This window comes from Mobula hypostoma, chromosome 6 (assembly GCF_963921235.1).
Source record: "Mobula hypostoma chromosome 6, sMobHyp1.1, whole genome shotgun sequence".
Lineage (NCBI taxonomy): Eukaryota > Metazoa > Chordata > Chondrichthyes > Myliobatiformes > Myliobatidae > Mobula > Mobula hypostoma.
The window spans coordinates 37332578-37360401 of NC_086102.1; the positions used below are offsets into that span (position 1 = coordinate 37332578).

The 27824-nt window shown below is 38.8% G+C and overlaps 1 protein-coding gene across 4 annotated transcripts in view; it reads right to left on the reverse strand.

The window, feature by feature from the left end:
• Positions 1-384: 384 nt before the first annotated feature.
• Positions 385-27824, reverse strand: part of cip2a (cellular inhibitor of PP2A) — a 120312-nt gene continuing 92872 nt past the window's right edge. For all 4 annotated transcript variants that reach the window (XM_063050602.1, XM_063050604.1, XM_063050601.1 and 1 more), the window contains 5 exons: positions 7497-7693; positions 6786-6899; positions 6587-6669; positions 4131-4270; positions 385-3418 (listed from right to left, as the gene is read on the reverse strand). In XM_063050602.1, coding sequence (XP_062906672.1) covers positions 3248-3418; positions 4131-4270; positions 6587-6669; positions 6786-6899; positions 7497-7693 — 705 coding nt within the window. In that variant the 3' untranslated portion in view covers positions 385-3247. The remainder of the gene's footprint in view (positions 3419-4130; positions 4271-6586; positions 6670-6785; positions 6900-7496; positions 7694-27824) is intronic.

Here is a 27824-nt window from a genome sequence, read left to right on the forward strand (position 1 = left end):
GTATCAAGACTTGAAACAGAGAGGCAACAAGTTTTAATCAACAAGGTTTGCACAAAATTAATATATGAATAGTATAAATAAAGCAGATTAATATTATACAGAAATCAATTTTTTTCCAAAACTGATATATCTTTTATCTTATCACTGTGTAACTTTTTTCCAAAAAATTTTAAAATATTAAACTTGTTTTTTATGGACAATTTATTGTATTTTTTTAAAGTTGTAAACAATATAGAAATGTTTTGGTCTACTAAAAACATTCATGTCAGTGGTTTGAGTTACTCGGCAGGACAAACTGTAGTTAAATTACAAGTGAGAGAAATTACATATTTATTATTTTGTTGGCCTAGAGGCAGCATATCTGAGAAAAGATTAATTCCCACAATTACAATTTGATCAATTGGTTGGGTTCAAAATCAAAAACTTTGGAAAGAGCCAAGCCAATAATACGATAGAATTGACAAAATAAATGTATTTCACGGTCATTGATTTTATTTCATACAATATTTGTACAAGATTTCATTTCATGATCAAAAGGCAAGTGCCTAAACTGAGAAGTTGGCTCCAACTTGCCAAAATTCCTTTCAAACATCATGCTGCATTTGTTCTGCTTTTTAAACTGCTAATCAATGTACAATATTTCAACTGCACAGAAATATTTTACATGGAATTTAGTTTACTGTTGGGCCCATGGGTTACCTGAAGCTTGCCTATGATAACCAGGTAACAACGATGGTTATTGAATAGTAATGTGCAGTGGCTGGGGGGGGGGGGGCTTGTATGGTTAAATTATCATATTGAACCGAAAGGTAGTAACTCCTCTACACCAGGTGAGGCAGGTTGCAGTGATGTTGCAGAGTGAAGGTAGGCAGGGGTATGCAGATCTGAAGCCCATGGCATTGCAAGAGACAGAGGTGGCCCCACACTAACTCTGCCTGAGTATTCCTGAGTGGATCGTGGGACGCAGAGAATTAGTTAGGGTATTGATCATAGTGCATGTCATGGAAACTATCCAAAGGCTTATCTGCAAGACAACAGGTAAATTAGACTACCTTTTTGTATATAAATATATATATATGTATCAATAACTTGGATGTGAGCATATGTGACAAAATTTCAAAATTTGCAGGTGATACTCAATTTGGTAGCTGTGGTAAATATTGAGAACACCACTGGACTCTAAAATGAGGAACTGTATAGCTAAAAGGCAGATGGAACCTAATAGAGAGAAGTAGGAGCTTCAATAAAATGGAAATAGACAATACAGTTTCAAAGACTATATATGAACAGAGGGACCTGGGATGTATAAATCTTCGAAAGCTTTAAGACATGTTGAGGGAATTATCATCAAAGTTTACAAATAAATAGTACAAAATCAGAAAGGTTAATTGTTTATTAATAAACATGCTTTAAACCATAACTGGAATATTTTTCCAATTCTAGCCACCATACTTTAGGAAGTCTTAAGGAGGATGTATACGGAAAGAGAGATGACAGTTTCAGATACAAGATTCAGCTAGAGAAGTTGGTGTTGGTATCCGTGGAGTAAGACTGAGAGGGAATTTGATAAGGATACACAAGAATGAGTTTATGGGGGAGAACAGACTCATCTACAGGAAGCTAGCATGGACTCCATAAGCTGAAGGGCCTCCTGAGCTGCACTGATCTTAAGATACACACAGAATGTGAATCCCTATTCAATTTTTGTGACATGATTAAATTAGTCAAATTGCTTCTGGCACCACACTCAGGAGTATGGCACTACACCTTTGTGTGGCATCTCTTAGGTCACACGTAGGCAGGTCACTTTTACTCCTGTTGCAGATTGCATCCCACAGAAATGACTTTCCAGTTCCTCACTAGCAACACATTAAGGAGTATCAAAGAATTTGGGCATGGTTTTATTTGTCAACTATATTCGTTTACATCCTTTTTTCCCTTTTTCTTTCATCTACAGTTGAATGATGCTGTATGATCAGCCCTTTAAATAATGGAGTTGAAATTGCTGCAAATAAACCTTCCTTGTACATGCTTCCATCAAAAATGAAGTTTAAATACCCACTGATGCACTTGATGCATATGCCTTCAATCTCCCAACTGATCATATAACATCTATCACTCCTCCAAGCACATCTTCCAGTTATGATTGAATAATGTGGTCTCTGGCCAATGTTTTAAGAGGACTATCAAGAGCAGAAATATGTACAATCCATTTGCTATTTAATCTGAATTAGTGTAATTTTATCAAAAACATTGATACATTGTACAAAAAAAACAAAATGTTTATGTGTTTATATATTGTATAAACAATATCTATACTCAGCTTAAATTTATTAATATTTAAAAAGTTTATTCTGTCAATAGAGACAAAGGAAGAAAAGATGTACAATTAAGTTTGGTTGTGCATGCTAACTGAAAATGAGAATATGCATAAAGTAAACACCACAGTTTCAGACGAGTATCAAAACTCCTTTACAAATGTGCATAAGATTTGAACAAGTGACAGGGGTATATAAGGTCAATTGTTTCCAAGTATTTAATATAATAATATTGGTGAGTTTGAATTTGAATTTAGTAGGTTGATTTCTTTATTTTTGGGTAATGCTTATTTCAAGTTGGTCAGACATCTTTATAAAATATTTGAAAAATTGTATTTCAAATATTTCCATTGTGTAAAGCTCATGAGCAGCACAATTTACGATAATCTCACTCAACTTAAATATGCAACAAAATAAAATACATAATTGATTATACAATAATTGTAACTGGTTTGGGTATTGGAAACCAGGACTATACTGAAAGACAATTATATTTAGTATTAATATAATGGCAGAATTCTACTCTATCATTAAGTATAGAGTTGTTCAAGTTTGAAATAACTATTGCCTAAATTCTAAGTGACACCCTCTCAATATACATTCTACTAAAAGTTTTGGTCATACATTGTATTGTATTGCAGACCAAGACTGGTAATACAGTTCAACAGAAATCTGGTTTGAATCACTACATCAAAATTATAGACAATATTCTTGTATGAAATGGTACCCAAAGCAATCTAATTTCAAGCAACATCAAAGCAAACAGATTTTAAATACTTTACATTTAATAGTTATGAATTCTAGTTAAAATGATTTGTAGCTTTAATCCCACAGAATGAATATCTAATCATCCAGCTGCAGAAACTCGAAGCTAACAATTGAGACGTTTCCTATTTCTTTCCACATTAAAATGACAAAAATAAGCAAGGCTACAAACTGAGATTTACAGTGTTTGATTGTAGTTTACTGCTACTAAGACTATGAATCATTGCTATCATCTGAGAATGTTTGCTGAGTTCCTCCTGTTGAGCTTGAACAAGGGCTTCTTTTTGCTGTAATTGTGCCTCAAACTGGGATTTCTGGACTTCGAGGGATGACAACTATGAAGAAACAGTTCAAATATATACATTAGGCAGAATTAAATCATCAAGAATTTTTATCCAAAGCTTCTATTCATTTTATTTCAGGCACATTCAGGAATCTGGATATGTTACAAGCCTTCAGTATTTTATTTTGCTTGCTTCAGCTCTTCACTTGCACATCTATTAACATACATTCTGCTAAGAACTAAGGAAATTATTTGCATTTTAGAACAAATGTGGCACAGTTTTATTAACACAGTTAAAGAAGATTTTCATGAGAGAATTGAAAATATTGAGTCAATCTTTACTTAATTCTGTTGATGTATACATGTCAATTTTAAATAAATATTTTTCAGAGAAAGAAATAACTGCAACAGTGCACAGTCTTCAAAACAATATAAAGCAAATTTTCTTCATCTTCTGTTAAATCCCTATCTATATGGTCTGAGCAATTTTTGGACTCTGTTTATGAAGTCACAATTGCTCCAATCAGATCTTTATTTCAAGCATTAAGATTACCCTAGATATTCTCAATTTAGTCACTGATCTCTCATCTAATCTGAACTGGAGCTTTCATAATCAGTTTACTCTCTGTCTGAGACGTAGCTATTTAACAGAATATTCTAGAAAGGAAAGCAATGATTTGCACATCACAGTGTTTACAGATGCCAGCTCACATTTCTACAGTATTCTGAGGGGAACAATATCATTAAATAATAAGAATATTTACTTTAATGCTGAGTTCTTTCCTTGCTAACTCAGTCTTGCTAAGATCCTTTTGGAGTATACCAATAGCTTCTTCTAAGTCTTCTTTCGCCTTTTCCATTGTTTTTGTTTTCTCATGTTGTGACTGGAACCTTTGTTCTAAATCTGTAAATCAAAAAGTTTTAAAGCAACACACAGAAAGAAGGATAAGCACATTGTAACTAAGCGTGTCATTTTGTATTTGATACTTTGTGTGCTCCATGCCACTTTTCAATGTTTCAAACATAATTTCAATTTCACAAGTCCAGAAAATTACCTTACAACTTCCTAGTCCATCAGGATGGTTTGGTGAAACTATGGAAATGATTGAAATATCCATCTATCATTTAAACTACAGCAATCACATGTGTAGTTTTGCATCTGTTTCTTTAATTCCTCATTTCTAAGCAACTTGTTAATCTGTTCCTTAACTTAAAGGCACTAATAATTTACACTCAGGTTCTTTAATTCAGTTTATCTCCTCAACCAATTTCTCTTGAATTATCACTCCAATTACTGTCAGCTAGTAGTCAAAACAACTTAAACAGTGAATCTGTAGCTTTGATGACGAGCTGGCCAGTTATACATAAGATGCCAATATATTACATTGTATGTTCTAGTAATTCCTCTTGTTGAGAACTAAATTCAAGGAATGGATGCATAAGAATAGTCTAAAGGAATTGCTACAGAACAAAAGTTGCTCCTTACAAGTAAACAAACTATTTACTGAAGCTATTAAAACTAACTAAAAGCTGCTTTTGGTTCTTGTATTTCATCAAAAATATCTTTTCAAGAATAGGAATTTATCCTTGATGTATCATTTTCTGTACAAGGAGATCTTATTGAGATGTTACAAGATCTAGAGGTACATACATTACAATTAACTCACAGATGACATTGTACTAAATATATTAGTATGACTATATATTACACATCTAAGTGTTTTTACTTGTATAATAAACCGAATTGGGTGATTCCCGATGATGCATACACGTTTCAAGTATTTGTATGCATGAGATGCAAAGAAAACTAACTTGGGTTGGACACAAGTCTAGGTAAGACAAGCAGTAAATGTGAAACCAAATGAGAAGTAACATTTCTGTCTTACAGGAGGTTATCTTCCTAATACATGACTGACTTTGATCCCTGTGCATCTAAATATAATAGAACTTTACAAAAACTATGTGAACATAGGAGAAACAGGAAATGATTTACAGTATCTGGTGCCTACTCCACTATTCAATGAGATCAAGACTGATTTATTTTTAATCATGGCTTTACTTTTCTTCATTAACCCTATATTCCAAATTCCTAAATATTCATAAATCTATTGATCCATGTCTTGAAAGTGCTCCGCAAATGAGCTTTCAAAGTGTACAAGTGGAGAATTCAAACTTTCATTATCAACTGGGTAAAGAAGTTTCTTGTCATCTCTGTTCCAAGGAGCTGATTTTTTTTTACTTTGCAACCTACTTTTAATGAAAGATCACTGTGCAAGACCTCCAGCCAAATGTGGCCAGGCCTATAACAATACATATTACTTATTTACAGTCATTTCCAGCTAAGAATAGAAAAGTCACATAGCAACTAGCAAACATGCTGCATGGCATCTGATATAGGCTTCCAACAATAATTCTGTGCCTGTACTATCAGTCTTCTTAAAAGGTCACCTAAAAATGCAAAACAGCACAGTAAAGTGGATTGATTACCGAAAGCATAAAACATTTTTAACATCTTGAAGTGCTATTCCATGTCACTCACAAAAGTTTACAAAAATAAAGTCAATGTACCCTGATAGACTTGCCATAATTTATTTAATAAAAAAAAAAATTAAAATGCACACCAAAGAGTGTCCAATTCAAAAAATTCAGGGTACAGCTTTGATCAATTTTTCCTACTGTGCTCTGCATGTTCTTAAGAGCATTGCACTCGGATTTTAGAGTGGGGAGCAGAAAAGTAGGCGTTTTGGCAAAGAATTGGCATCAACAACACGACCCTGCTAATAACTTTCAAATTCCAAGTGAAGTTAATGAGAATGATGCATTTCTAAAGATTTCTTGACACAGTACAGGGAAGAGTTTTTTGTTAAAATCATAACACTTTCAATCTATATGGGGAATTTGACACAAATCATACCCAATAATTCCACTTATATGTTATACAGCTGGAGACACGCACTCCAAGCCCACAATAGGAACAATTTTTCCAAAGTCACAAATAAGGTACAAGAGGTGACAAAAAAATAGATGTAGGGAAAACTTCAGCAAAATAAAACCCTAAACATTAATGCAATGTCTGGTTAAATTTTATTTTTAACTAGACAATATGAACATTTTCAAGACGTAAAATGAAAAAAAAAGCATTTTACAAGCATTTATATTAAGTGTTAAAGGCTTTTGAATAATTTTAAACCAAAGATACATAATGAAATACAAATCAAACCTAATAATTTATTATCCTTCGCCTGCAACTGAATGCACAAATCATTTTTCTGTCCTTCCAACTCTGCCAACAGAGCAATGTACCTATGATTCAAAATGGAAAAGACAAGATATATCACTGCTTTCTGCCCAATAGTAACTTGAAAAACATTAGGATTTATGAAAAACATATCTAAACAGATATCATAAGATGGGCTTACCTATCATTCTGTTGCTTAAGAGAGTCAATTTGCTTTTTGAATAATTCACATTGTTTGCTTAATGAATTATGTTCAATTTGAAGTTCTTTAAATTGCCTTTCAACATTATCAAGTCTAGAAGATAAAATTTATGGACCATAAATTTAGACAGTTATTTTGATCAAAATACAGACTATGAATAAAGTTGTATAGATACAATTAACCTCCTTTGGAATGCTATGCTTCTCTGAGATCATTTGGAAAATTAAGCATGTTCCAACAGATAATTTTCGTGCTCTTGTTCTTTTCATTTCCTTAAGTTCCCTTCCGTTGCTTGACATCCAATGTATTTATCAATAATATTTTGGAAAACGAAGCAAGGAGACAGAAAAAAGTTAAACCCGATTCTCATTATCTGGGAGAATACAGCACTGTGCAAAAGTCTTAGGGACATATATATAGCTAGGGTACTGGATATAAAAAAAACAGCTTACAGTACTGGGCAAAAGTTTTAGACACCCCCAACTATATATATGTGCCTAATACTTTTGCACAGTACAGTACTCTCCATTCTTTTTTCTTACAGGTAACTGCACAATTTCTACCTGATAGAACAAAACAAATGTAGCTACAACATTCAAGAAAAACCTTTACTCACATGCCAACGATATGACTGTTTTAAAAGCAGTTGGAAAATATATCATAAACAAAACAGACAAATGCAAAACCTACGTTTGAGAAAGATTTTTAGAAGTAATTTTTAATGACTCATGCTCTTCAGCAACTGCTTGTAGTTTACAATTGTGTTGATAAAGCTCTTCAATATCAGCCTTGGCACGGTCAGATTCCAGCAGCTGAGTCTTCAACACTCCATCAAGTTCTTCATTTTTTCTCTCTGCGTCCATTAGAAGTGAAGCTAATTGTCGTGCCTACAATTCAAACACAAGTTCCTAATAATTCATAAAATGTAACAACTCAGAATAAACATACAGACCAAGTCTTGCAGATACATTAATCATAAATTTAAATATTTGAAAATCCAATATATGACATGTTAAAATGTTTACTTGCCACTAGATGTCACTAGTGCATTCCACAGTCCAATGAAAATTCCTGGGACCACCCCTTTCTGCTAATGGAGTAGCAGTATTTTTCTGCTGCTCTTAGTTTTCTTTCTTTCCCCCTAGTTTAAGCTTTGAATTTAAAATTTTTACTTGTTGATTCTTGAGGGTGATCAATATGTCTATGTCTACAAGAAGTGGGATGAATTTACCTGAACCTAGTGATAAAGGTAATGGGAAAGGAAAGATGCAAAAGGAAAGATCTGATGAAATGCCATCAGAATGGATCAATTAAAGACCAACTGGAAAAGAATAGTAATGAAATGAAGTCATTTCTGGGAAAACTTAAAGACCTGGAAACTCAAGTTATTTCACACGAAGAGGAATTGAAGATAACTAAACAAAAGCTGTCTGAAGTTACAACTCGTTTGGAAAGATATCAAAATAAGATTATAGACCTGGAAACTAGGTCTCGACGAAGGAATATAAGAATTGTTGGGCTGCAGGAAGGAGCTGAAGATGCAGATCTAACGGCTTACTTTGGTAAGCTTTTCCACACTTTATTTCCTACCATTCTATCAAAGCCGCCTGCTATCGAAAGGGCACACAGGGCGTTTATCTCGAAATCGAAGGACTCTAGTAAACCAAGATCTGTTCTGGTTTGTTTTCATCACTTTAAAATTAAAGATCAAATAATACGACAGGCAAGAAAACAGAGAGTTTTTAGATCTATGGAATCTGAGCTCCGCTTCTATGAAGACTATCCTAGAGAGATAATGGAACAAAGATCAAATTTGCCCTGGTAATGAAACAAGCATATGATGAGAATCTTTTCCCGTTTCTGAGGTATCCGACAAAACTTAAAATTTTCCCTCCTAATTCTCCTCCTCGTACTTTTTTTGATCCAAAGGCTGCACTGGATTTTGTTCAGGCTTTGCCTGCCGCTGTCACCGACACCACTGTCGAATGATCCATCTGAAAGGCTGTTTGGCTATTTCTATATTATTTGCATTTTGGAAAGAAGATTTATGAAGGTCACTTGTATATTTCATCAACAGACTAATTAAAGAACACGAGGAGTTGTTTTTTATTGCATATTATTGGTTTTCCTTTGGAAAGATTTACGGTTTAAGTATCTCTGCTCAAATGATCTCTGGACATTTTATGACTGAGGGAAGAAGATAAGGCGATTTGTTCCTTTAATTTAATAATACTTCGTAGCTAATTGGTAGTTTTTCCTACTAATAGGGCTTTTTTATATATTTTTCTGTTCTATTATAACATTTTAGAACTGAATTTAAAGCTTTTCTTAGGGAATTAATATTAAACTTAAACATGGCGCTGGTTTTTCTCTCTAAGAGATAATATTATTTTGGTTCTTTCTTGTTTATTAGTCGATGGAATGTAAATACCTTTTTTTCCTGAGACTTTATTGTCTTTCTCACAAAGGTCACTCTACTTTTTTACTAACTGGGGGGAGGGAAAGAAAACACAGACAGAGCAGTCAGCAGCTTTGAATTCTATTGTAGATCGCTTGCCTTTTTCGGGTTTCTGGGTGTGGGTGGGTGGGTTTAGAGTTAGTTTTTTCCCATTGGGTGGTTCCGGAGCATGCGTGTTTTTTTATTTGGTTGTATTCTTCATCGCCACCATCTTCAATCATCCTGCACTGGTATGTGCTTTGTGCATGTAAAACGAATTAATATAATAAATTGGAATGTACGTGGTTGGAATCATCCTATTAAACGAAAGAAGACCTTTAAAATTATTAACCGATTCCAAACTGATATAATTTTTGCTCAAGAGACACATATCAGGGCGGGAGATCAAAGTAGATTTTTTAGATGGTGGAATGGTTTGCAATTCCACTCCATTTCTCAGAGTAAAACAAAAGGCGTGTCTGTTTTCATTAAACCTAATATATTTATTCAAGAGGATATTGAATCAGATTCTAATGGTAGATTTTTAATTGTTAAAGGAACAATCTGTAATAGAAAAGTTGTTTTGGTTAACTTATATGGTCCTAACTTAGATGATCCTTTTTTTAAAAAGGTATTCGCTTTACTGCCTGACTTAAATGCTCATAATGGGTGGGGATTTTAATTGTTGTTTAAATCCTATGATTGATAAGAGCTCAACCAATCAGCGACTTCCAAATCAATCTGCGTCATTTATTAATTCCTTTTTGATTGATTTTGGGTTGATTGATTTGTGGAGGTATCTTCATCCCGACAATAGAGAATATTCTTTCTTCTCAAACGTTTATAAAAAATATTCAAGGATCGATTATATTATAATCGATCCCCGCTTTTTGCCTAGTGTTAAAACCTGTGAATATGATGCTATTGCTGTATCTGATCATGCGCCTCTGAGTTTGTCTTTTGAATTTAATGATGTCACTCTTGCCCGCCCACCTTGGCATATGTCTCAGACATTATTGCAAAACTCTGACTTTGTCACTTTCATTGAAACCCAGATAAAGGAATTTTTTCTTTTTAATGATATAGGGGGTATACCTAAATTAGTTATATGGGATACATTTAAAGCATTTTTACGCGGTCAGATTATTTCTTATTCAGCTAAACTTAAAAAACAGACTAAAGCAGAATTAGATAGAATTTCAAAACAAATTAAAGATTTAGATAATATTTATGCAATTTCCCCCAATACTGATTTATTTAAACAAAGGGTGGAACTTCAATCACAATATAACCTGTTATTAACTCATCCCATTGAAGGTTATTTGCTTAAGTTAAAGAGCCAATTTTATATGTCTGGAGATAAAAATAATAAACTGCTTGCATCTCAATTAAAAATGGCTGCAGCCAAAAGGTAAATCATGAAAATTCGTAGGAAAGATGGTACCTTAGCTCAGGAATATGAGGAAATTAATAAGATTTTTCAAGACTTTTATGCTGAGCTATATAAATCTCAATGTCCATTAGATTCCTCTAAAATGAATGCTTTTTTTTAACGAAAGATTGTTTTTCCTAAAATCTCGGCTGAGGATCAAAAGATTCTCGATGCTCAAATTACTGAAGCCGAAATTCATACGGTTATTTTTTCAATGCAATCTGGTAAGTCCCCAGGACTTGATGGCTATCCCGTAGAATTTTATAAAAAATTTGGAAAGTTGCTCTCTCCGTATATGTTGGAAATGTTTAAGGATTCTTTTGTGAAAGGTGACTTACCCTCTACTTTTTATGAGGCCTCTATTTCTTTAATTCTTAAAAAAGATAAAGATCTTACAGACTGTGCTTCATATAGACCTATTTCTTTACTGAATGTTGACGCTAAGATTTTGTCAAAGATAATGGCCAATCAGTTGGAGAATATTTTGGGTAAAATTATTTGTAAAGATCAAACAGACTTTATAAAGGGCCATTATTCCTTTTCAAATGTTCGGAGACAACTTAATATTATATATTCATCCTCTTCTAAAATTCCACAATGTGTTGTATCTTTAGATGCTGAAAAAGCGTTCGACCGAGTCGAATGGAAATATTTATTCAATGTTTTAGAGAAATTTGGCTTTGGTGTTAATTTTAATAATTGGATTAAAATGATACATAAAGCCCCTATTGCTACTGTTGTTACTAACAATTGTAGGTCTCCTTTTTTTTCAGCTTTCACGGGGGACAAGGCAAGGCTGTCCATTAAGTCCTTTGTTGTTTAATTTAATATTAGAACCCCTTGCTATTGCTCTTCGTGAGGCTAAAAATATCCATGGGATATTTGTGAATGAGACCATGCATAAGGTCTCTCTTTATGCTGATGATTTATTGGTTTATATATCTAACCCTGACGAATCCATTCCTACCCTGGAATTATTTAATGAATTTGGAGGTTTTTTAGGATATAAAATTAATTTTAGTAAAAGTGAATTATTTCCTTTATATGATTCTGTTTCTATATATGATAATACTCCTTTTAAAGTTTCAGACTCTTCTAGATATTTAGGTATTGTAATTACTAAAAGATATAAGGATCTTTATAAAGCTAATTTTGTTCCCTTAGTAGACCCTATGAAGTATTTATTTAGTAGATAGAGTCCACTTACATTTTCACTTGTTGGTCGTATTCATATAGTTAAAATGATGATTCTACCAAATTTTTTATATTTATTTCAGAGTATTCCTGTTTTTTTGACTAGGAAGTTCTTTGATCGGATTGATTCTATTATTTTATCTTTTATTTGGAATAATAAAAGACCAAGAATTAATAAATGTCATTTACAAAAATTGAAAAAGGATGGAGGTCTTGCTTTGCCTAATTTTAGAATGTATTATTGGGCTGTTAATCTGCGATATATGTCTTTTTGGTTATACTGGGTTGATACGAGTGATCGGCCAATTTGGGTAGATCTGGAACTAAAAGTTGTAAAACTGTTTTACTTAACTTCGTTATTGGGGGCTCCTTTACCTATGCAATTAGGTAAAGTTGTAAATTTAAACTTATATCCTGTGATTAAGTATTCTTTACAAATTTGGCTCCAGTTCCGCAATTCTTTTAATCTTATAAAATTTAAACTTTGTAGTTTAATTTACCGAAATTACTTTTTTAAGCCTTCTTTGAGTGATCCAATTTTTCTACTTTGGTAAAATAAAGGTATTAATTCTTTTTTGGATTTATTTATAGAAGATAGATTGATGTCCTTTGAACAATTAACTGATAAATATTCTCTTTCATACTCACACTTTCTGCAATACCTTCAAGTTAGACATTTTTTACAAAAATATCTAAGTAATTTCCCTTACATATTGGAGGCTGACCTGTTAGATACTATTATGAGTATGAATCCTTTGATTAAGGGTTCTATTGGAAAAATTTATAATTTATTATTACAATGGGATAAGCGTCCTTTGTCTAAGATTAAACAGGATTGGGAAAAGGAACTTAATTTGACTTTTATGACGGAGGATTGGATGCGGATATTGAAGTTAGATAACTCTTCTTCAATTTGTGCTAGCCATTCATTGATTCAATTTAAAATTGTACATCATTATCATTTGACAAAGGAGAGACTTTCTAAAATCTTTCCTAATGTTGATAGTCATTGTGATAGATGTAAAACTGAGATAGCTACACCGACACATATGTTTTGGTCTTGTTCTATATTGGAACAGTTTTGGAAGTCGGTTTTCTCAACAGTTTCTAAAGCACTTAAAATTAATTTACAACCTAATTAACTGTGCTTTTTGGAATAGTTCCTCAAAATATTCATGGTATTTCTGTGTCTGACGAACATGTTATTGCATTTGTTACATTGATAGCTAGGAGGGCCATTTTGTTGAAGTGGAAGGATACATCAGCTCCCACTTTGTCACAATGGTTCTCTCAAGTGATGCTATATCTTAGTTTGGAGAAAATTAGAAGTCGAACCTTTGAAACTTTATTTGATTTTGAGAAAAGATGGGGCTCATTTGCTCGTTATTATCATTTGAGTTAATTGATATAATTTTTCCACGATCTAATTGTAAATTCTTTTAGTACATTTTCCTTTCTTGCTGGCGGTTTGATATTTATTTTTAGAAGCTTTTTGTATGACGCATGGCTCCGGGGTTGTCCACCTAATGGGTTTTCTTTTTTTCTCTCACTTTTCTGCTCAGTAGGTTTTTTTTTGTTATCACAAAATTTTGTTTTCAATCTTTAAGATGATGGTTTTTTTTGAGGCATTGTAAATGTTGTTACTTCGATGTACTCATGTTATTTTTCCTATATATATATATATATACAATAAAAAGATTTGAAAAGGAAGAAAATTCACTCCAACATGGGAGCAGCAAAAGGAGAATATTTTAATTCAAATGTAAGACACCCAGTTAAAACCAGATTAAATTAGCTCAATAAAAACAAAAGACTTAAAATTTTAGGTCACATTTGGAGGAGGGAGATGAAATTTTATGCAATAGCCACTGCTAAATCTGAGAATGAGCAAAAATTAAAATGCAGTAAGAGGAAAACTGATGCCAATCCATTAACTACATAATTTTTTATACTCCAAACTGTGAATAGGAAACCCCTGTTTCAACATAAGCCCCATGTTTTCAACATTGATCATGAAGCAGAATAGGGGCTTAACTGTGCATAAAGACCTTCCCAACTCCCCGGTAATACCAAAGTCACAGGCCACCACTGCCTCAATATTGAACAAAGATGAAGAGATGGCTGTTTTCTTGAACAAATGGCTTTCTTCACTGAAGTTGTATTGAGATGCTGTTTATTTATTTTCCATACTTTGAAGATGTCAATTTGTTAACACCTATCTTTAAAAATTATCATGATATCGTATCATGTGATGAGTCTTAATTGCAGTAATTTAGAAAATGACTCCTCATGCTAGCCAAATATTTCTTTGCAGATAATTTAGATCATCCTCAGTGTACAAACCAAATCGTTTTACAAATTTATTTTATCATTTCCATTTAGCTACAATACCTTCAAAAATAGCCGTGTGATTAGTTTCCATAGTAAGAAAATATATGGCTAGAAAAAATGCTATTATACTGTTTTTCCTCCACAGATCTGCTGCATATTTTGAGAATTTCCTATTTTTATTTCAGATTTTGAACCTCTGCAGTTCTACGATTTTACTCTCACATAGTTGACAAGGACTTGACTTGCATGCAGAACAGTAAGAACAAAAAAAGAAGAAGAAATAGGCTGCATGGCTATGATGCTTGTTCCATCTTTCAATGCAATTGGCCTTTTACCTTGGTGCCATTGTCTTGTAAAAACCCAATGTCTCCTGGTTCCCTTAAAGTCCTATAATCTATTTCTCTTTTACTCTCAAATAGACTCAACAACTAAAACAGCTTGAAAAAGAGACTGACCTGAAGGGAGGAGAAAAGGTCGGTATTGAGAAATGGAATGCTTGGAGGAGTGTTTTCTGTGTAATTTTCAGAAATCCTATTGACTGTAGACAGCAAGCAGCAAGTTATTGCTAAGTGACACCAATAATCCAACATAGAACCATAGAACATTACAGCACAGAAACAGGCCTTTTGGCCCTTCTTAGCTGTGCCGAACCATTTTTCTGCCTAGTCCCACTGACCTGCACCTGGACCATATCCCTCCATACACCCCTCATCCATGTACCTGTCCAAGTTTTTCTTAAATGTTAAAGGCGAGCCCGCATTTACCACCTCATCTGGCAGCTCATTCCACACTCCCAGCACTCTCTGTGTGAAGAAGCCCCACCTAATGTTCCCTTTAAACTTTTCCTCCTTCACCCTTAACCCATGTCCTCTGTTTTTTTCCTCCCCTAGCCTCAGTGGAAAAAGCCTGCTTGCATTCACTCTGTCTATACCCATCATAATTTTATATACCTTTACCAAATCTCCCCTCATTCTTCTACACTCCAGGGAATAAAGTCCTAACCTATTCAACCTTTCTCTGTAACTGAGTTTCTCAAGTCCCGGCAACATCCTTGCAAACCTTCTCTGCACTCTTTCAACCTTATTAATATCCTTCCTGTAATTTGGTGACCAAAACTGTACACAATACTCCAAATTCAGCCTCACCAATGCCTTATACAACCTCACCATAACATTCCAACTTTTATACTCAATACTTTGATTTATAAAGGCCAATGTACCAAAAGCTCTCTTTACGACCCTATCTACCTGTGACACCACTTTTAGGAAATTTTGTATCTGTATCCCCAGATCCCTCTGTTCCACTGCACTCCTCAGTGCCCTACCATTTACCTTGTATGTTCTACCTTGGTTTGTCCTTCCAAAGTGCAATACCTCACACTTGTCTGTATTAAACTTCATCTGCCATTTTTCAGCCTATTTTTCCAGCTGGTCCAAATCCCTCTGCAAGCTTTGATAACCTTCCTCACTGTCCACTACACCTCTAATCTTTGTATCAGCAGAAAATTTGCTGATCCAATTTACCACATTATCATCCAGATCATTGATATAGATGACAAATAACAATGGACCCAGCACTGATCCCTGTGGCACACCACTAGTCACCGGCCTCCACTCAGAGAAGCAATCCTCCACTACCACTCTCTGGCTTCTTCCATTGAGCCAATGTCTAATCCAATTTACCACCTCTCCACGTATACCTAGCGACTGAATTTTCCTAACTAACCTCCCATGCGGGACCTTGTCAAAGGCTTTACTGAAGTCCACGTAGACAACATCCACTACCTTCCCTTCATCCACTTTCCTGGAAACCTCCTCAAAAAACTCTAATAGATTTGTTAAACATGACCTACCACGTACAAAGCCATGTTGACTCTCCCTAATAAGTCCCTGTCTATCCAAATATTTGTAGATCCTATCTCTCAGTACTCCTTCCAATAATTTACCTATTACCGACGTCAAACTTACCGGCCTATAAGTTCCCGGATTACTTTTAGAGCCTTTTAAAAATAACGGAACAACATGAACTATCCTCCAATCCTCCGGCACCTCACCCATAGATACCGACATTTTAAATGTATCTGCCAGGGCCACTGCAATTTCAACACTCGTCTCCTTCAAGGTCCGAGGGAATACCCTGTCAGGTGCAGGGGATTTATCTACTCTGATTTGCTTCAAGGTAGCAAGCAAGATAGCAAGCGGTTTGATGTTTATTTTTAGAAGCTTTTTGTATGACACATGACTCTGGGGTTGTACACCTAATGGGTTCTCTTTTTTTCCTTCATTTTTTCTGCTTAGTAGGTTTTTCTTGTTATCACAAAAATCTTTTTTCAATCTTTAAGATAATGTCTTTTTTGAGACATTGTAAGTGTTGTTACTTCAATGTACTCATGTTATTTCTTTTGTATAACAATAAAAAGATTGAAAAGATAGCAAGCACCTCCTCTTCCTCAATCTGTATAGGTTCCATGACCTCACTACTTGTTTGCCTTACTTCCATTGACTCCATGCCAGTTTCCTTAGTAAATACAGACGCAAAAAAACCCACTTAAGCTCTCCCCCATTTCTTTTGGTTCCATACATAGCCAACCACTCTGATCTTCAAGAAGATCAATTTTACCCCTTACTATCCTTTTGCTCTTAATATACCTGTAGAAGCTCTTTGGATTATCCTTCACCTTGACTGCCAAAGCAACCTCATGTCTTCTTTTAGTCCTCCTGATTTCTTCCTTAAGTATTTTTTTGCACTTTTTATACTCCTCAAGCACCTTATTCGCTCCGTTTCCTATACATGCCATACATCTCTCTCTTCTTACAGAGTTCCAATATCTCTTGAGAACCAAAGTTCCTTATTCTTATTCACTTTGCCTTTAATCCTGACAGGAACATACAAACTCTGCACTCACAAAATTTCTCCTTTGAAGGCCTCCTACTTACCAATCACATCCTTGCCAGAGAACAACCTGTCCCAATCTACACCTTTTAGGTCCTTTCTCATTTCTTCAAATTTGGCCTTTTTCCAGTTTAGAACCTCAAACCGAGGACCAGATCTATCTTTACCCATGATCAAGTTGAAACTAATGGTGTTATGATCACTGGAACCAAAGTGTTCCCCTACACACACTTCTGTCACCTGTCCTAACTCGTTTCCTAATAGGAGATCTAATATTGCATCCTCTCTAGTTGGTACCTCAACATATTGATTTAGAAAACTTTCCTGAACACATTTTACAAACTCTAACCCATCTAGACCTTTAACAGTATGGGAATCCCAATCAATTATGTGGAAAATTAAAATCCCCTACTATCACAACTTCATGTTTCCTGCAGTTGTCTGCTATCTCTCTGCAGATTTGCTCCTCCAATTCTCGGTGGTCTATAATACAACCCCATTAATGTGGTCATACCTTTCCTGTGTCTCAGCTCCACCCATATTGCCTCGGGAGACAAGCCCTCTAATCTGTCCTGCCTGAGTACTGCTGTAACATTTTCCCTGACTAGCAATGCCACCCCCCACCCTTCATTCCTCTGCCTCTATCAAGTCTGAAACATTGGAACCCTGGAACATTAAGCTGCCAGTTCTGCCCCTCCTGCAGCCAAGTTTCACTAATGGCTATAATGTCGTAATTCCATGTGTCAATCCACGCCCTCAGCTCGTCAGCCTTCCCCACAATACTCCTTGCACTGAAATAGACACACCTCAGAAGATTATTACCATCACACACAACCCTTCTATTTGAGACTCTGCACAAACTTTTAACATCATTTATTTCACCCCCACTCCACCATCTGCTCTGGCATCTGATTGTTCAGAATTCCCAATGATTCTAAATATGCAAACAGATGTGGAAATCCAAAGCAACACACATGAAAACTCAGCAGGACAGGCAGCATCTATGGCAAAACGTGAACAGTTGATATTTCGGGCTGAAGCCCTTCAAAATTCCAGATGAAGGGTCTTGGCCCAAAACGTCGACTGTTTACTTTTTTCCACAGATACTGCCTGGCTTGCTGAGTTTCTACATCTGGTTCACTGGGTGCTGATTCCAGTCATCCCTGGAACCCTGGTTCTCACACACCCTCTGATACACAGAAGCGCAAATTCCCCTGCTATTAACACACCAAGGACTGATGCTTCCATCAAACTTGCATGGGCCATGGTTCCCACCCACCCTTTAAACCTATTATGCTCAGTTTGATGAAAAGAATAAATATATGCAGGAGTAGGCCATTCAGTTTCACACAGCTGTTCTGCCATTCAATAGGTTCATAGGTGATCCTTCAGCATCACTTTCCTACACTAATCCCACACAGGGAATCAAGGGTTATGGGGACAAGGCAGGAACCGGGTATTGATGGTAGATATCAGCCACGATCTCAGAATGGTGGTGCAGGCTCGAAGGGCCGAATGGTCTACTTCTGCACCTATTGTCGATTGTCATCCCCAGATGCCTAATTACCAATTAATGTCTAACTAACCCTCCAGAGTCCTCTTAACAATTCTAAAGATTTACTACTCTCAGCTTCTTTTCCCTGCTGTCCTGATTGGCAACCATATATTTTAAGACACTAGCTAAGGGAAACTTCATTCCTGAATCTATTCTGCTGTATGCATAAATGATATTATCAATGGCATAGTCATAGTCATACTTTATTGATCCCGGGGGAAATTAGTTTTCGTTACAGTTGCACCATAAATAATAAATAGTAATAAAACCATAAATAGTTAATAGTAATATGTAAATTATGCCAGTAAATTATGAAATAAGTCCAGGACCAGCCTATTGGCTCAGGGTGTCTGACCCTCCAAGGGAGGAGTTGTAAAGTTTGATGGCCACAGGCAGGAATGACTTCCTATGATGCTCTGTGTTGCATCTCGGTGGGATGAGTCTCTGGCTGAATGTACTCCTGTGCCCAACCAGTACATTACTTTGTGGATGGGAGACATTGTCCAAGATGGCATGCAACTTGGACAGCATCCTCTTTTCAGACACCACCGTCAGAGAGTCCAGTTACATCCCCACAACATCACTGGCCTTACGAATGAGTTTGTTGATTCTGTTGGTGTCTGCTACCCTCAGCCTGCTGCCCCAGCACACAACAACAAACACGATAGCACTGGCCACCACAGACTCGTAGAACATCCTCAGCATCATCCGGCAGATGTTAAAGGACCTCAGTCTCCTCAGGAAATAGAGACGGCTCTGACCTTTCTTGTAGACAGCCTCAGTGTTCTTTGACCAGTCCAGTTTATTGTCAATTCGTATCCCCAGGTATTTGTAATCCTCCACCATGTCCACACTGACCCCCTGGATGGAAACAGGGGTCACTGGTACCTTAGCTCTCCTCAGGTCTACCACCAACTCCTTAGTCTTTTTCACATTAAGCTGCAGATAATTTTGCTCACACCATGTGACAAAGTTTTCTACCGTAGCCCTGTACTCAGCCTCATCTCCCTTGCTGATGCATCCAACTATGGCAGAGTCATCCGAAAACTTCTGAAGATGACAAGACTCTGTGCAGTAGTTGAAGTCCGAGGTGTAAATGGTGAAGAGAAAGGGAGACAAGACAGTCCCCTGTGGAGCCCCAGTGCTGCTGATCACTCTGTCGGACACACAGTGTTGCAAGCACGCGTACTGTGGTCTGCCAGTCAGGTAATCAAGAATCCATGACACCAGGGAAGCATCCACCTGCATCGCTGTCAGCTTCTCCCCCAGCAGAGCAGGGCGGATGGTGTTGAACGCACTGGAGAAGTCAGAAAACATGACCCTCACAGTGCTCGCTGGCTTGTCCAGGTGGGCGTAGACACGGTTCCGCAGGTAGACGATGGCATCCTCAACTCCTAGTCGGGGCTGGTAGGCGAACTGGAGGGGATCTAAGTGTGGCCTGACCATAGGCCGGAGCAGCTCCAGAACAAGTCTCTCCAGGGTCTTCATGATGTGGGAGGTCAATGCCACCGGTCTGTAGTCATTAAGGTCGCTGGGGCGCGGCGTCTTTAGCACAGGGATGAGGCAGGACATCTTCCACAGTACAGGAACCCTCCGGAGCCTCAGGCTCAGGTTGAATACATGGCGAAGTACTCCACATAGCTGAGGGGCACAGGCTTTGAGCACTCTGGTACTGACACCATCCGGTCCTGCAGCCTTGCTTGGGTTGAGGTGTTTCAGCTGTCTTCTCACCTGTTCAGCTGTGAAGCCCACCATGGTGGTTTCGTGTGGGGAAGGGGTATAGTCATGAGAGTAGGGTGGGGGACTGTGAGGGGGTGTAGGAGGGGAGAGTGGAATATGTGTTGGTTGGGGGCCGACAACAGATGGCTCATGTGGGGGATGGGCAGGGGCCACAATATCAAATCTGTTAAAGAACAGGTTAAGTTCGTTGGTCCTGTCCACACTGCCTTCAGCTCCTCTGTTGCTAGTTTGCTGGAACCCAGTGATGGTCCTCATCCCCCTCCAGACCTCTCTCATGTTCTGCTGAAGTTTCCACTCAAGCTTCCTCCTGTACCTGTCCTTAGCCTCCCTGATCCTGGCTTTCAGGTCCCTCTGTATTGCCCTCAGCATCTCCCTATTTCTATCTCTAAACGCCCCCTTTTTAGCATTCAGGATGTCCTTAATGTCCTTTGTCACCCATGTCTTGTTATTTGAATAACAAAGGACAGTTCTTGTCGGAACATTGCAGTCCACACAGAAGTTATTGTAATCAGTGATGCACTCTGTGAGCCCATCAATATCCTCTCCATGTGGCTCACAGAGTGCCTGCCAGTCTGTCACCTCAAAACAACCCTGGAGCGCCTCATAAGCCTCCTCCGACTATTTTCTCACTGTCCTTGAGGTTGCAGGTTTACTCTTCACCAGAGGCACATAGCAGGGTTTTAGATGCACCAGGTTGTGATCTGACTTTCCCAGTGGGGGGAGGAGAGAGGAGCTGCATGCACCCTTAACGTTAGCATACATCAAATCCAGAGTCCTCTCCCCTCTGGTTGTACAGCTCACATACTGCATGAAGTTGGGCAGTGTTCTAGCCATGGTAACCTGGTTGAAGTCACCCGAGATGGTAATGAGGGCACTCGGGTGCTGGGTTTGTAATCTAGCTATGACGGTGTAAATGATGTTACACGCCGACGTCGGGTTGGCAGAGGGAGGGATGTACACAACAACCACAATTGCATGCGAGATTTCCCTTGGCAAATAATATGGCCGGAGTCCAACAGCAAAAAGTTCGATATCCGGGCTACAAACACGTTCCTTGATCGTAATATGCCCAGGATTGCACCATCTGTTGTTTTCCAGAACTGCAAGCCCCCCTCCTTTACGCTTACCGCTCTCAGTGCAACTCCGGTCAGCTCGAACGGTCTGGAAGCCCTCTATGGAAACGCTTTGATCGGGTATGTCCTCGTGCAGCCACGTCTCAGTAAAGCACGACACTGCTCTCCCGAAATGTTCTCTGACTCCTGACAAGCGCCATCAGTTTGTCCATTTTATTCCCCAGCGATCTTACATTTCCCATGATGAGAGAGGGGAGACATGGTTTCTAACTTCTCTTTCTCCATAAGGCTCTGTTGTCTCGACCCGGTCCTCTTCCCTCGCCTTTTTGATCCCCCTCTGCATCCTCTGTGTGTTTTTCTCCACATTTCAGCCGGGATGTCTGCTGCTTTGTTTGCTAAACCGGCGGGCATGAGCGCAATCAGTTGGTCCCTGGAATAAACAATGCGGCCATCTTGCTGCCACGCTAACGAGACGTGTCCGAATGTAACTATTTCCAGCGCTAAAAAAACAAGTAAAACTCTCTCCACCAGCATGTTAGAGAGGGTGCAGCTTCAACGTGTTACCGTGAGAAAAAAATGCAACAAATAACTAAGTTAAAAAGTTTAAAAGTAAGAAACTACAGAGCAACTGTAACAGGGTGCATGCACGACCAGCGCATGCGCACAATCTGTATCGCTCCACACAGCAAGTTTGTTATAAAATCAATCTGGTGAACATTTGCTGCATTCCCTGCCTTGTGAAGATTTGCTCTCAATATCCCATCTTTATCAGGCCCTCTTAAATTACAGACAGTTTTTCCCTTCCAAGTTGCTTTGCATACTTGCATATTAACTTCCAGGAAATTACACAAAATTACACCTAGGTAATTCCAAACAGTAACACCTTGTAATCTGAAGGAGGGTCTAAAGAAAGGCCTCAGCCTGAAATGTCAAATATTTGTTCATTTCCATGAATGGTGCCTGACCTGCTGTGTTCCTCCAGCATCTCATGTGTCTTGCTTTGGATTTCCAGCATCTAGAGAAACTCTCGCGCTTACACCTTGTAATCGGTCATCATTTATGAAATTCTTCACCTTCTTATTATATGAAATCCTTCAATCTCTATTTCACTACTTTATTTTTAATACTTCTTATTGTAATTTATAGTTTTTATTATTACATATTTCAATGTACTGCTGCCGCAAAACAACAAATTTCACAATATGCAGGTGGTATTAAACCTGATTAAATCTGATAGCATTACAAACCAGTTCCTTAGAATTAACTGTTATAATTTCTCTTGACAGTCAAGGCTACAGCACTTTTCTTCTTGACTTTATTTATATCTGAAGTACACATTTATTTTATATCTATATACACAATATTTATAACTACATACGTATATATTCAAATTTTAAATATAAGCTATTACTTATTGACCATGTGCAGGCAGATAGGATTAATTTGGATTGGCACTGAGGGCTGAAGGACCTGATCTCATTCTGTAGTTTTAGAGACATAGAAACATAGAAAACCTACAGCACAATACAGGCCCTTTGGCCCACAAAGCTGTGCCGAACATGTCCTTACCTTAGAAATTACCTAGGGTTACCATAGCCCTCTATTTTTCTGAGCTCTATGTACTTATCCAGGAGTCTCTTATAAGACCCTATCATATCCGCCTCCACCACCGTCGCTGGCAGCCCATTCCACGCACTCACCACTCTCTGTGTAAAAAAACTTACCCCTGATATCTCCTCTGTACCTACTTCCAAGCACCTTAAAACTATGCCCTCTCATGCTAGCCATTTCAGCCCTGGGAAAAAGCCTCTGACTATCTACACGATCAATGCCTCTTGTCATCTTATACACCTCTATCAGGTCACCTCTTGTTCTCTGTCACTCCAAAGAAAAAAGGCTGAGTTCACTCAACCTATTCTCAAAAGGCATGCTCCCCAATCCAGGCAACACCCTTGTAAATCTCCTCTGCACCCTTTCTATGGTTTCCACATCCTTCCTATAGAGAGACGAACAGAACTGAGCACCGTACTTCAAGTGGGGTCTGACCAGGGTCCTATATAGCTGCAACATTACCCATAAAATCAATCCCATGATTGATGAAAGCCAATGCACTGTATGCTATCTTAACCACAGAGTCAACCTGCGCAGCAGCTTTGAGCATCCAATGGACTCGGACCCCAAGATCCCTCTGATCTTCCACAGTCAAAAGTCTTACCATTAATACTATATTCTGTCATCATATTTGACCTACCAAAATTAACCACCTCGCACTTATCTGGGCTGAACTCCAACTGCCACTTCTCAGCCCAGTTTTGCATCCTATCAATGTCTCACTGTAACCTCTGACAGCCCTCCACACTACCTACAACACCTCCAACCTTTGTGTCATCAGCAAATTTACTAACCCGTCCCTCCAGTTTGTGATCCAGGTCATGTATAAAAATCACGAAGAGCAGGGGTCCCAGAACAAATCCTTGAGGCACACCACTGGTCACCGACCTCCATGCAGAATATGACCTGTCTACAACCACCTTTGCTTCTGTGTACAAGCCATTTCTGGACCCATAAAGCAATGTCCCCTTGGATCCCATGCCTCCTTACTTTCTCAATAAGCCTTGCATAGGGAACCTTGTCAAATGCCTTGCTGAAATCCATATACACTACATCTACTGCTCTTCCTTCATCAATGTGTTTAGTCACATCCTCAAAAAATTCAATCTGGCTGGTAAGGCACAACCTGCCTTTCACAAAGCCATACTGACTATTCCTAATCATATTATGTCTCTCCAAATGTTCATAAATCCTGCTTCCCAGGATCTTCTCCATCAATTTACCAACCAATGAAGTAAGACTCACTGGTCTATAATTTCCTGGGCTATCTCTACTCCCTTTCTTGAATAATGAACAACATCCGCAACCCTCCAATCCTCCAGAACCTTTCCCGTCCCCATTGATGATGCAAAGATCATTGCCAGAGTCTCAGAATCTCCTCCCTCGCCTCCCACAGTAGGCTGGGGTACATCTCATCCAGTCCCGGTGACTTATCCAACTTGATGCTTTCTAAAAGCCCCAGTATATCCTCTTTCTTAATATCTACATGCTCAAGCGTTTCAGTCCACAGTAAGTCATCCCTACAATCGCCAAGATCCTTTTCCGTAGTGAATACTGAAGCAAAGTACACATTAAGTACCTCTGCTATCTCTTCCAGTTCCATACACACTTTTCCACTGTCACACTTGATTGGTCCTATTCTCTCATGTCTTATCCTCTTGCTCTTCACATAACTTGTAGAATGCCTTGGGGCATTCCTTAATCCTGTCCACCAAGGCCTTCTCATGGCCCCTTCTGGCTCTCCTAATTTCTTTCTTAAGCTCCTTCCTGCTAGCCTTATAATAGACAATATACGATAGGTGCAGGAGTAGGCCATTCGGCCCTTTGAGCCAGCACCGCCATTCACTGAGATCATGGCTGATCATCCACAATCAGTACCATAATCTTCCAGATCTCTATCATTACCTAGTTTTTTGAACCTTTCGTAAGCTCTTCTTTTCTTCGACCAGATTTTCAACGGCCTTTGTGCACCACAGTTCCTGCACCCTACCATCCTTTCCGTCTCATTGGAACGTACCTATGCAGAACTCCACGCAAATATCCCCTGAACATTTGCCACATTTCTTCTATACATTTCCCTGAGAACATCTGTTCCCAATTTATGCTTCCAAGTTCTTGCCTGATAGCTTCATATTTCCCCTTACTCCAAATAAATGCTTTCCTAACTTGTCTGTTCCTGTCCCTCTCCAATGCTATGGTAGAGGAGATAGAATTGTGATCACTATCTCCAAAATGCTCTCCCAGTGAGAGAACTGACACCTGACCAGGTTCATTTCCCAATACCAGATCAAGTACAGCCTCTCCTCTTGAAGGCTTATCTACATACTGTGTCAGGAAACCTTCCTGAACACACCTAACAAACTCCACCCCATCTAAACCCCTCGCTCTAGGGAGATGCCAATCGATATTTGGGAAATTAAAATCTCCCACCACGACAACCCTGTTATTATTACACCTTTCCAGAATCTGTCTCCCTATCTGCTCCTCGATGTCCCTGTTATGATTGGGTGGTCTGTAAAAAAAATATCCAGCAGAGTTATTGACCCCTTCCTGTTCCACCTACAGAGACTCCGTATACAGTCCCTCCGCTGCTTCCTCTTCTTAGTCGTGACACTATCTCTGATCAACAATGCCACGCTCCCACCTCTTTTGCTTCTCTCCCTATCCTTTCTGAAATATCTAAAGCCTGGTACTCGAAGTAACCATTCCTGGTCCTGAGCCATCCAAGTCTCTGTGATGGCCACAACATCATAGCTCCAAGTACTGATCCACACTCTAAGCTCATCCGCTGTGTTCACAATACTCCTTGCATTAAAATAGACACATCTCAAGCCATCGGTCTGAGCGCGCCCCTTCTCTATCACCTGCCTATCCTCCCTCTCGCACTGAATCCAAGCATTCTCTATTTGTGAGCCAACCGCCTCTTCCTCCATCTCTTCAGTTTGGTTCCTAGCCCCCAGCAATCATAGTTTAAACTCTCCCCAATAGCCTTAGCAAACCTCCCTGCCAGGATATTGGTCCCCCTGGGATTCAAGTGCAACCCATCCTTTTTGTACAGGTCACTCCTGCCCCAAAAGAGGTCCCAAGGATCCAGAAATCTGAATCCCTGCCCCCTGCTCCAATCCCTCAGCCACATATTTATCCTCCACCTCACTCTATTCCTATACTCATTGTCATGTGGCACAGGCAGTAATCCCAAGATGACTATCTTTGTGGTCCTGCTTCTCAACTTCCTTCCTAACTCCCTGTAGTCTGCTTTCAGGACCCTCCTCCCTTTTCCTGCCTATCTCATTGGTACCAATATGTACTACGATCTCTGGCTGTTCTCCTTCCCACTTCAGGATATTGAGGACGCAATCAGAAACATCCCGGACTCTGGCACCTGAGAGGCAAACTACCATCTGTGTTTCTTTCCTGCGTCCACAGAATTGCCTGTCTGACCCCCTAACTATGGAGTCCCCTATCACTGCTGCCATCCTCTTCCTTTCCCTACCCTTCTGAGCCACAGGGCCAGACTCTGTGTCAGAGGCGGGGCCACTGTTGCTTCCCCGAGGAAGACCATCCCCCCCCAACAGTACTCAAGCAAGAGTACTTATTGTCAAGGGGTACAGCCACAAGGGTGCTCTCTAGCCTCTGACTCCTGCCCTTCCCTCCCCTGACTGTTACCCACTTATCTGTTTCCCGAGGCCCCAGTGTGACTACCTGCTTATAGCTCCTATCTATCACCTCCTCACTTTCCCTGACCAGGCGACGGTTATCGAGCTGCAATTCCAGTTCCCTAATATGGTCCCTAAGGAGCTGACGCAAATGTGGCCATCCAGGAGGCTGGGACTTCCCACATCTGACACTGAGCACAGAACACCGGCCTCACACACATTCTTCCTGTCTGTATTCTACATAGGCAACCTACCTTGCCGAAACCCCCCTTGAGCCAAAGCCTTCCTACTCGGTCTCCGTATACTCTGACGCCTGCTCCTCTGCTCACTCCCACGTGAAATGAAACAGAAAATACCAGTCACTTCCCTGGTCAAGGGACCCCGCTCAGTAGCAGCCCTCGATTGGCCTTGTCATGCTTGGTGGCAGCAACAACTGATTTTATTCGAAATACCTCAGCCCTTAGATCTTTCATGACATCCTGCAAAACCCCCACTTGAGTGGCATCAGGGGTCGCTTTAGTAACAGAGGCTACTATTGAGGACTTCTCCCTGCTGACAGGGGCCTTCTGTTCCTCCATCGTGTTTTCCTCCTCTCTAATTCTGAGTAATTCGGTAAAAGATGGAGGAGGGCACATTTTGTGGGTCATTCAAATACGTAGAGCATGTGTCATGTGACAACACGCCCTTCACAACTCGCTCCATCCTCAAGCAATTTCTCTCAGACAATTCAATGCCCCCTTTGTGGCACAAACAAAGCAGCAGTTTCTCCAACCTGAAAATGTAGCCAAACAACTTCTCTTCTTCCTCCTGAAATGTGTCCCTAAACTTTATCCCAAGATCGGCTGCACTTCCAATCTTCATGAGTTTGCAAATAATTAGCTGACACAGCTAAAGGATTTTCTGCCTTGAGGAACCTCACTATATCAGCCACCGGCCCCTTTACGCTACCAGTTTGTGTTTTTTCATATTATCTGAGCACTGCCATTCATCCAGTAACTGAAATGTCTGCTCAGCCCAAGCCTCATATTCTTCTTCCCCATCGGGTGTGGGCTTGACCCCAGAGAGTACTCCCAGCCTTCAATAACTTTGGCTCTCCA